The sequence below is a fragment of the Salvelinus namaycush genome, chromosome 15 (genome assembly GCF_016432855.1).
Source record: "Salvelinus namaycush isolate Seneca chromosome 15, SaNama_1.0, whole genome shotgun sequence".
Lineage (NCBI taxonomy): Eukaryota > Metazoa > Chordata > Actinopteri > Salmoniformes > Salmonidae > Salvelinus > Salvelinus namaycush.
Genome location: NC_052321.1, coordinates 32904686 through 32917387, shown reverse-complemented (window position 1 = coordinate 32917387; position 12702 = coordinate 32904686). Strand labels below are relative to the sequence as shown.

The 12702-nt window shown below is 40.5% G+C and overlaps 1 protein-coding gene across 1 annotated transcript in view; it reads left to right on the top strand.

Moving 5' to 3' along the window:
- mipol1 (mirror-image polydactyly 1) overlaps nucleotides 1–12702 on the top strand; it is a 71616-nt gene that overhangs the window by 36905 nt on the left and 22009 nt on the right. Inside the window, exons 8-10 of the mRNA XM_039009790.1 lie at nucleotides 125–254; nucleotides 7666–7699; nucleotides 8210–8380. Of these exons, the coding sequence (XP_038865718.1) occupies nucleotides 125–254; nucleotides 7666–7699; nucleotides 8210–8380 (335 nt within the window). The remainder of the gene's footprint in view (nucleotides 1–124; nucleotides 255–7665; nucleotides 7700–8209; nucleotides 8381–12702) is intronic.

Genomic DNA, 12702 nt, shown 5'->3' with positions numbered 1-12702 from the left:
CCTCTCTCTTTATATCTTTCTTTCCCTCTCTCTATTTTACTATTTCTCTTTTTTCTATTTCCATTACTACTCTCTCTCTCTCTCTCTCTCTTTCACTGTCTCTCTCTTTGTCTCTCTCCTTAAGCCCTAGTGGAGGAGATCTACCAGGCTCAGAGGGATAGGGACCAGGCAGTGATGGCCCGGCTGCGTCTGGCAAATGAAGAGCGGGACGAGGCCCTGCTCAGGGCCAAGCGACTGCAGCAGGCGGTGGCTGAGTATGTAGTAAAGCACCACAACATAGTAAACCACAACATAGTAAACCACAACATAGTAAACCACAACACACCACAACATAGTAAACCACAACATAGTAAACCACACCATAGTAAACCACAACACACCACAACATAGTAAACCACAACATAGTAAACCACAACATAGTAAACCACAACACACCACAACATAGTAAACCACAACACACCACAACATAGTAAACCACAACATAGTAAACCACAACATAGTAAACCACAACACACCACAACATAGTAAACCACAACATAGTAAACCACAACACACCACAACATAGTAAACCACAACATAGTAAACCACAACACACCACAGCATAGTAAACCACAACACACCACAACATAGTAAACCACAACACACCACAACATAGTAAACCACAACACACCACAACATAGTAAACCACAACATAGTAAACCACAACACACCACAACATAGTAAACCACAACATAGTAAACCACAACACACCACAACATAGTAAACCACAACATAGTAAACCACAACACACCACAACATAGTAAACCACAACATAGTAAACCACAACACACCACAGCATAGTAAACCACAACATAGTAAACCACAACACACCACAACATAGTAAACCACAACATAGTAAACCACAACATAGTAAACCACAACACACCACAACATAGTAAACCACAACATAGTAAACCACAACACACCACAGCATAGTAAACCACAACACACCACAACATAGTAAACCACAACATAGTAAACCACAACACACCACAACATAGTAAACCACAACATAGTAAACCACAACACACCACAACATAGTAAACCACAACACACCACAGCATAGTAAACCACAACACACCACAACATAGTAAACCACAACATAGTAAACCACAACACACCACAACATAGTAAACCACAACATAGTAAACCACAACACACCACAGCATAGTAAACCACAACACACCACAACATAGTAAACCACAACATAGTAAACCACAACACACCACAACATAGTAAACCACAACATAGTAAACCACAACACACCACAACATAGTAAACCACAACATAGTAAACCACAACACACCACAACATAGTAAACCACAACACACCACAGCATAGTAAACCACAACACACCACAACATAGTAAACCACAACACACCACAGCATAGTAAACCACAACACACCACAGCATAGTAAACCACAACACATCACAACATAGTAAACCACAACACACCACAACATAGTAAACCACAACATAGTAAACCACAACACACCACAGCATAGTAAACCACAACACACCACAGCATAGTAAACCACAACACATCACAACATAGTAAACCACAACATAGTAAACCACAACATAGTAAACCACAACACATCACAACATAGTAAACCACAACACATCACAACATAGTAAACCACAACACATCACAACATAGTAAACCACAACATACCACAACATAGTAAACCACAACATAGTAAACCACAACACACCACACCATAGTAAACCACAACACATCACAACATAGTAAACCACAACACATCACAACATAGTAAACTACAACATACCACAACATAGTAAACCACAACATAGTAAACCACAACACACCACAACATAGTAAACTACAACACATCACAACATAGTAAACCACAACACATCACAACATAGTAAACCACAACACACCACAACATAGTAAACCACAACATACCACAACATAGTAAACCACAACATAGTAAACTACAACACATCACAACATAGTAAACCACAACACATCACAACATAGTAAACCACAACACACCACAACATAGTAAACCACAACACACTACAACATAGCAAACCACAACATAGTAAACCACAACACACCACAACACACCACAACACACCACAACATAGTAAACCACAACATAGTAAACCACAACACACCACAACATAGTAAACCACAACACACCACAACATAGTAAACCACAACATAATAAACCACAACATAGTAAACCACAACACACCACAACATAGCAAACCACAACATAATAAACCACAACACACCACAACATAGTAAACCACAACATAATAAACCACAACATAGTAAACCACAACACACCACAACATAATAAACCACAACATAGTAAACCACAACACACCACAACATAGCAAACCACAACACATCACAACATAGTAAACCACAACACACCACAACATAGCAAACCACAACATAATAAACCACAACACACCACAACATAGTAAACCACAACATAGTAAACCACAACATAGTAAACCACAACACACTACAACATAGTAAACCACAACATAGTAAACCACAACACACCACAACATAGTAAACCACAACACACCACAACATAGCAAACCACAACATAATAAACCACAACACACCACAACATAGTAAACCACAACATAGTAAACCACAACATAATAAACCACAACACACCACAACATAGTAAACCACAACATAGTAAACCACAACACACCACAACATAGTAAACTACAACATAGTAAACCACAACACACCACAACATAGTAAACCACAACATAGTAAACCACAACATTGTAAACCACAACACACCACAACATAGTAAACCACAACACACCACAACATAGTAAACTACAACATAGTAAACCACAACACACCACAACATAGTAAACCACAACACACCACAACATAGTAAACTACAACATAGTAAACCACAACACACCACAACACACCACAACATAGTAAACCACAACACACCACAACATTGTAAACCACAACACACCACAACATAGTAAACCACAACATAGTAAACCACAACACACCACAACATAGTAAACCACAACATAGTAAACCACAACACACCACAACATAGTAAACCACACCATAGTAAACCACAACACACCACAGCATAGTAAACCACAACACACCACAACATAGTAAACCACAACATAGTAAACCACACCATAGTAAACCACAACACACCACAACATAGTAAACCACAACATAGTAAACCACAACACACCACAACATAGTAAACCACAACACACCACAACATAGTAAACCACAACACACCACAACATAGTAAACCACAACACACCACAACATAGTAAACCACAACATAGTAAACCACAACACACCACAACATAGTAAACCACAACACACCACAACATAGTAAACCACAACATAGTAAACCACAACACACCACAGCATAGTAAACCACAACACACCACAACATAGTAAACCACAACACACCACAACATAGTAAACCACAACACACCACAACATAGTAAACCACAACACACCACAACATAGTAAACCACAACACACCACAACATAGTAAACCACAACACACCACAACATAGTAAACTACAACACACCACAACATAGTAAACCACAACACACCACAACATAGTAAACCACAACATAGTAAACCACAACACACCACAACATAGTAAACCACAACATAGTAAACCACAACACACCACAACATAGTAAACCACAACACACCACAACATAGTAAACCACAACACACCACAACATAGTAAACCACAACACACCACAACATAGTAAACCACAACACATCACAATATAGTAAACCACAACACATCACAACATAGTAAACTACAACACATCACAACATAGTAAACTACAACACACCACAACATAGTAAACCACAACACATCACAATATAGTAAACTACAACACATCACAACATAGTAAACTACAACACACCACAACATAGTAAACCACAACACACCACAACACACCACAACATAGTAAACCACAACACACCACAACATAGTAAACCACAACACACCACAACATAGTAAACCACAACACACCACAACATAGTAAACCACAACATAGTAAACCACAACACACCACAACATAGTAAACCACAACATAGTAAACCACAACACACCACAGCATAGTAAACCACAACACACCACAACATAGTAAACCACAACACACTACAACATAGTAAACCACAACATAGTAAACCACAACACACCACAACACACTACAACATAGTAAACCACAACATAGTAAACCACAACATAGTAAACCACAACATAGTAAACCACAACACACCACAACATAGTAAACCACAACATAGTAAACCACAACACATCACAACATAGTAAACTACAACACATCACAACATAGTAAACTACAACACATCACAACATAGTAAACCACAACACATCACAACATAGTAAACCACAACACATCACAACATAGTAAACCACAACATAGTAAACCACAACACATCACAACATAGTAAACCACAACATAGTAAACCACAACACACCACAACATAGTAAACCACAACATAGTAAACCACAACACACTACAACATAGTAAACCACAACACACCACAACATAGTAAACTACAACACATCACAACATAGTAAACTACAACACATCACAATATAGTAAACTACAACACATCACAATATAGTAAACCACAACACATCACAACATAGTAAACTACAACACATCACAACATAGTAAACTACAACACATCACAATATAGTAAACTACAACATACCACAACATAGTAAACCACAACACATCACAACATAGTAAACTACAACACATCACAACATAGTAAACTACAACACATCACAACATAGTAAACCACAACATACCACAACACAGTAAACCACAACACATCACAATATAGTAAACTACAACACATCACAACACAACATAGTAAACCACAACACATCACAACATAGTAAACTACAACACATCACAACATAGTAAACTACAACACATCACAACATAGTAAACTACAACACATCACAACATAGTAAACTACAACACAACACAACATAGTAAACTACAACACATCACAACATAGTAAACTACAACACATCACAACATAGTAAACTACAACACATCACAACATAGTAAACTACAACACATCACAACATAGTAAACTACAACACATCACAGAGCAATTCAGGATTCAATTCCATGACAATTCAGGAAATAAACAGAAATTCAAGTTTCCTCATTTTCTCATCCCTGGCACATTGACCCGTTCTGCTTAAATAACTCGCCTCTTCTCTGTCACAATCCATTTGAATTCAGTCAATTCAGAGTGTAACTTACATTTCAGGGAACATTTGAATTTCAATTGATTTCCTGAAATGAATAAATGGAAGTGGTGTTGTTGACCCCCAACCCTACCACACAGGACCACTCTGATCAATTACAGTAAGACACCTATCTTCCTCCCTCTGCTCTCACTGTCCTTCACAACACCAGCAGTACAGAGACATGTTGGGAAATAAATAGGAGAAAGCAGTCTATGAGATAATAGTGAAAAGCATTACATTTGTTCTCTCTCTCTGCTAAACTCTTTGTTATTTCCTCACTTCCCCATTTTCCCCTTCTATGGAAGTCGGGACGGAGGGTTTACTGACAGCTATAATGGGTCAGTCTGTTTACTTGCCATTGCTTAGGCGAACTCCGCTTTGTTCTTCAGGCTAGTCGACAAGGTGAATGGAATGGCGGTGCAAAACAAGTGGGGGGGGTGGAGAAAAATGCAATATCGACTGGTTTGGGAATATATCAGAGGAGTGTGACATTTCATAAGAGTCCCCTCGTCCTCCGTGCGAGGTTGTCAGTCAAGAGTTGCACTGTATAGGAAATCAATCAAGTCCTTCAGACCAGCAGATCTTTACCAGCCTGTCTGAGAGGGCTAATTAATGTGATCTTTTTGTTTTATTTAGGTGGTTGTTCGACTGGGGTTGGATATGTTCTTATTAAGGTCCAGGACCTTTCAAATTAAAGCTGCATTGTCTACTAGGAAAGAATGGAGGCAGGCAGGCAATATTAGCTGGTGCAGTTTAGAAGTAATTACATTTCTACTTAAGGGAATATATAACTTTCTGTCAGAAGCAAATCTATATTTCAATAAGCCTTGGTATGCTGGTTGGTCTGAGATCCACTTGCATAAATCCCATTGTTGTTGTTTTTTTATATATCCAATGCATTGTTTACTCTAAAACATTTGTCAAACACATTTTTATCTCAAATCACATTTGTTTGATATTGCCTTTTATTTGAATGATTAAAATGATTTAAATTGTCTGGACTTATTGGTTGGCATGAAGCGCTTTCAGCCTAGTATTATGCCAAATAGCCTGGCAATCTAATTAGAAAAACAGCACATTTCATCTCTTCAACGGCGTCTCCCAGCCTTCCTCGTAGAACGAAAAGGTAATTGATAGCCAAGCACAATCCCATTATCTTAGCTGGAATATGGAAAAGCATGTTCTGAACCTTTATTTTCCCAGGCAGGTCAGTGGCAGGCCCAGTATGATTGAGTATGTACCTTTATAATGGGAGGTGATCCGTGTAATGCCTTTGTAAATGAGCTGAAGAATTGTTGTTTTTTTCCATGAGAGGACCGACAGACAGGCCTCCTGGGGGAAATCACATTGGCACTTTTTTAAAGGTGCAATCAGCATTCTGGTCTCAGCATGCGTACTCCCCGCCACTGTTTCAGTCAAAAGCTGAGGCCCTTTTCAATTGCAGTGTACTATAAAGGGAATAGGGTGCCATTTGGGATGCAGACAGGGAGAGTGCCCCGACAGGTAAACGTTTAAACTGGGTTGTAAAAGAGCCATGTCCCGTCCTGATTGAAGCCAGAGGAAAGCTGGTGTTATTGATATGCTATATGACTGTTGTTTTGGATTGTATTTTGATTAATACAATTTGGTTGTAAATCGCTTCAGTCTCAATTTATAAAAAACAAAAACATTTAACAAGCAATATCATTTTATTGTTGTGTCCCCTTGGTAAACTGGTTTATGTCTGGTTGTTATCTAGAAAAACACTGATGAAGGTAGATTGAGACCAAAAATGTGGTTAAATAAGATCCCTTACACTTGTTAGAAGCATGAAGATTACCACTACCAGTGTGCTGGAGTTGCTCTTCTTTTTGATTGTTAGCAAGAAGAATGTACTGAGTGCTTTGAGGTGGTCCATAAATCTCCTGACACACTGCTGTAATTACAGTAGTCTTTTCTCTGTAAAGGTGCTCAATACTGCACACCTACAAATGATTCAACCCCTCATCTCAGCACATATGAACAATTGATCCCAGTAGTCATTATTAGCAGTAAACATGAATATATAGGGCATTACTGGAGAAATAATGGCTGGAGTCTGCTGGCACTTTTCATATGTTGGGGGTGTCTTTTGTTCTGATCATCGACTCTGAAAGCCTCCAGAACAGAACGCAATTATTGGATGTGAGGAAGATTTGGGAAGTGATCTCATTTTGCCGCACTAAGGAAAGGAAACTCTCTCTCTCTTCTCTCTCTTTCTTCCCCCCTCTCTCTCTGTCCTCTCTCCCCCTTTCTCTCTCTCTGTCTCTCTCTCTCCCCCCTATGCTCAGCCTGGAGAATATTAACCCTGAGGAAAGCGACGCGGTAAGCCCTCCCCTTAGGAGCTCATGTGGGCTCACTTTTTTTCTCTCACCAGAGTGTCCTCAATAAAAATGTATTGGGAAACGAAGGACAGCTAAGCACATTTCAACACTATGATATTGTTATTTTAGTATATTTTGTTAACATCTCCTTAAATAAAACATATGACTATAAATATATTGTTATTATTGGCTTATGAAGGCTTGACATTTTTAACATGAATTCAGATATATCCTACATGTGCACACACCTATGCACCACGTCTGAGAACTGATATTTGTGCAACTGTAGCATCTGCATATTTATTTAATTTTTGTTGTTTTGTATGTTTTTTTTTATTTTGGTCAGTTGCTGGTTGTTGAATTAGGAATGATGTGTGTGTGTGTGTGTGTGTGTGTGTGTGTGTGTGTGTGTGTGTGTGTGTGTGTGTGTGTGTGTGTGTGTGTGTGTGTGTGTGTGTGTGTGTGTGTGTGTGTGTGTGTGTGTGTTACACCTGCTTGTCGTGTGTGTTAGGACCTTGAGGAACTGCTGAACAGGGTGAACAGTGCAGATTCAGCGCTGGGGATTGAGCGGAGCGGGGGGGTGATCGTGGACCGGCTGCAGAAGGTCCGGGAGAGAAGGAGGAAGATTACAGCAGAGGAGATGAATGCTGTTATAGAGGAGAGAGAGACAGCACTGGCCAGGGTGGGTCTGAACGACACTACACACACACACAAACAGTCGTTATAGAGGAGAGAGACATGTACGCCTTTCATTGTGTCAATGTTTCAAAAATTAACCACACTGTCTCCTCTGAATACTGAAAAAAATTGCTATCTCCAGCACTATTGACATCTCCCCCATTTTCTCAATTTGAAAATGCCCTTTGATTGGAAGTCTATTTTGCCGATACACAATGACACACATAGGCAAACACGGCTCACCTAACTAGTTCACATATACACAAAGCAAGAAATCTCTTCCCCCCCTCAAACAGACACACACGCAGGGGTTTTGTCTGACGTTATCTGTTCTGATTCAGTGAAACCAACTACTTGATTCACATTTGAGGTTATGGTAGTGTAACCTCAAATATTTGATACATCCATCTTACGTGGATATTTTCAAGGATTTAAAAACAAACAAGCAGTCGGACAAATATTGACATCCAGATATTATACCTCAACATTCAAATGTGGGCCCGGTATTTGCTTGGATATCTGGCAGGTTGATATATAGACTAGACCTCTCATGTAGTGATTCAGTGTCCTGTTTTACAACTGGGTTTGTTTGAGGAGAGTTATGCAGACAGGCCACTGTTTTGTGCCAATGTGCAAAACAAGTCCATATATTAAAGCTTCCAATTGGCTCATTCATCCCCTCCTCTCCCCTGTAACTATTCCCCAGGTCATTGCTGTAAATGAGAATGTGTTCTCAGTCAACTTACCTGGTAAATAAGGGTTAATAAAATAGGAACCTGTCACAGCCCCACAGTATTACTGTTGACCAAATTATCAACAGGGAAATCTCCAAATTATAATTTCGGGCAGGGGTTCCAAACTTTTTCACTCAGGCACCCATTGGGGAACTTCCCGCACCCCCTGTGTGCGAGCCCCGTCTATTTCTATAGGCACAAACACTGTACATGACACAAAATGTTCACACCCCTCTTCTTGGCTGAGAGAAAATGTTGTATGTTGACAGTTTATGTATGTCCTGCAATTCGACACATTTTGCCATGTCTTATGTGTGTTCATGTGATATTTGAGTGACTCAAATGTTACAACAAAAACATTTGCAAAAGTAACAGCAACAACAACAAAAAATTCGCCGACATAGGCTAGTTGATCTGTACATTGCTGACAAGTTATAAATAGCTCTCTAAGGTATGCAATGACTAACATGACAAGAGGAACTGATGATGCACTACCCAATTTAGAAATTGCACCCTGTGCCTTCTACTTTTACAGCTTCCAAGAGTAAGCTGAAAGCCGGACTTCCTTAAAAAATGTGTCCGTCCATCCATCTATCTAGCAAAAATCACCATGTCAGACACTCGCTCCTCTTTAGGAAGGTGTGGTAAGAATGTCAATCATAGCTCAGAGTTTTCAGCAGGACACTACTGTGCAGGGAGTCATACGGTCATGCATTCATCTGGGTGGGTGGTCGCAGACAGGGCTGCGAACTGTTTCGAGCTGGAGTTTGACATTTTTCTCTGTAGCCTGGATTTACCAGGCATATTATGATTGGGATGCTTCCTTTCTGCTTCCCTCCCTGTGGGTGAGCTTCATGGATCTCTGTCCCGTTCAGCCCGACGCCGGGGCATTAAAAGGCAGGCATCAGACGTATGGAGAAGAAAGGCCTCCGCAACTCCACTATGCCTGCGTTATAAATGGCGCCCTATTTTCCTATATACTGTAGTGCAGTACTTTTGACTAGGGCCCATAGGGCTCTGGTCAAAAGTAGTCCTTGATATAGGGGGCCATTTGGGACTCGCCTATATGTAGACTGAACAGATTCAGCTTCATGGAGGTCACGCTGCTCCGGAGCAGCACTTCCGACTGGTCTAAAGCTAGTCTAGTTTCATGTGCCTGTAGACTCTCTCTCCGTGAAGAAGGCATATTGGTTTATAGGGCTGTATGATATGCTGATTCAGTTTTAACAGGATCTCTAATGGGTCCATTTTAGTCAATGGGATGTGTAATAAGCAGGTATTTCTAGTAACTTTTCTAGTAATGCCAGGTTAGCTGTATTGGTCCAACTTAGCTACTGTTATACGTTTCAGTCATAAAATTAGAATATGGTTTCAGTATTGTTTCACTGTGTTCTGAGACTCAGTAACAGAAGAACCACAGAACTAGAATGAATAGAACAGGCGTCCCTATTCAAGTCAATGATGGCATAATTGGTGAACTGGCAGCCTCATTCTATTTCTATGAAAAGAACACTCCTGTCCTCTCCTGCTCATTTCTCATCATTGGTTCAGTCTCTTCTCTCCTCTCTCATCCACCTCTGTTAATTATGTTGTCCCAGGTGTTCAAGCCATTTTATGAGGCTTTTTTTTTACAATGCCTAAATCAAAGACTGTATGTGGACTTTGGGGGGACTTCCCTTTGTTCAAAATACAAGCTGGTGCGATCAAGTTTTTACGCTCCAGAGAAGTTCTTCAAAATATGAGAGCCTAAATCTGATTTGAAAAGGTGTTGATTCTCCAGATTTGTACACATTTAATCAGCTGACCAATGCAATGACTCAAGTTCATAGAAGTCAGTCCATGAATTTGAGGTTGACTCAAGTTTTGAGGTTGTCAATGAGGGAGATGTCGCCAGTCTTCTTAACGCCTTTGACTTTAACACAAGGCTGAGTGGGAGCAACCAGCTGAGCTCAACCCTAGACTACAACCATATCTCCACAAAACCCCGGGCTAACATCACATTCACATCTCCTGGAAAAAATATTGCCCCTGCTTTTTGCGGAGGGCAAAAAAAAAATCATCTTTGGAGCAATTTTAAAAGTAGGTTACAAATGCCTGTTCCTAATCCCTGTGAGGCGGGGATGGTCTCCACACTCTATCCTGAAGGATTTCTGCGTCCCCTGCTGCTCTTCCTATCCCTCTCTTCATCTCGAAGGGATTAGCCCACTGCGACTACCAGAGGGCCGCTACACCCACCAGCCTGCTGGAATATGAAAAGCTGGATAAGTGAAGGGAGGGAGAAGGAACAGAAACACATCTATTCTGTCTTACACCCCCCCCCCCCCCCCTTATTTTCTCTCTATAAAGTGAATGCTGCAAAACAAAGGTTATTGATTCGTTAGGTACCTGGCAGTATGGTTACTTTATGCATTAGTGAATATTGTTCCTTGGTAGACTAGTGTACATGTTAAAAACTGAGAGCTGACGTTTTGCTATGTTCTGATTTGTCGTCTCTCATTGCCAGATCCACATATTTTCCTAGCGTCGATGATGTGTAATTGAGTGACGAGCCTCTGATTTGATTGACCGTGTGATGCACGCGTGTTTTCAGGCATAATGTGCCGAACATATGTAACGCTAGGTAATCCATGTCTGCTCCGTCCTCCATGTGTTCCGAAGGAGTGATGTGTTTGGGTGCCGTACTGTAGCCCCAGGAGTGGCCTTCCTAGCCTGCCTGGGAAGTATAGAGAGGTGCACTCCTTCTCTCTGTGTTCAGATTGAAATACTTTTAGTCCAAAACATCTGTTGCCTGTAAGCCATAACTCACCCTGACACTAAAGAGAAGCTTTGTGTTTTGTCTGGACCAGGGAACTATTATTCCAGACGGCAGAGGAAGAGGATGAGGGACGAGAGCAGCGAGCGGGGCTCCTAGGCTGCGCCCGCCTGCTCTTGTTTGCGGGAGCACTTTGGGGTTTTTTAGGCAGCTGGACGTCGAAACATTGCGACTTGTCAGGGTGAGACGGATGGTTTACATTCCTGGTAAATGTCCTTTAGTCTTAGAATGTGCACATGGAGAAGAACACATATAGACTGGTATGAAACAACTCTGGCTTACAATAACACAGAGGTTCTGACTGAGCCGCGGTCTGTGTGTTTATACGGTCCGTCCGTCCGTCTGTCTGTCTGTCTGTCGGTCTGTCAGTGTAGTCTGCAGTGCCTGTGGGAAAAAAGCAGGGGAACTGCTGACATCAGAGTAGATAACAATCACATAGTATGTAGTAATTCACGTTGCGTCTGTTTATGGTATTGAAAAAGATACCTTTTGGTAATTTTTTAAAATACTTTTATGAAAGCTTCATTGTCATCAAAGTATATTGCATGTTATTAAGTCATTAAATAATGTGTTTATAAATTCTGAAGAATAAAGGTTGACACATACATTTGTGGTATGAAGTATTTTTTCCCAAAAATAGACCAGTGAAAACAAGATGTCTCTGATCTTTTCAAACGGTTGTAACTGGTCGGTTTGGCCTATAAATTCTCCATTTCTCTTTGTCCTTCATGACTCATAAGAAGCTTCTCTGCCAAGGAGTAGAAACCAAGAGCTACTGGT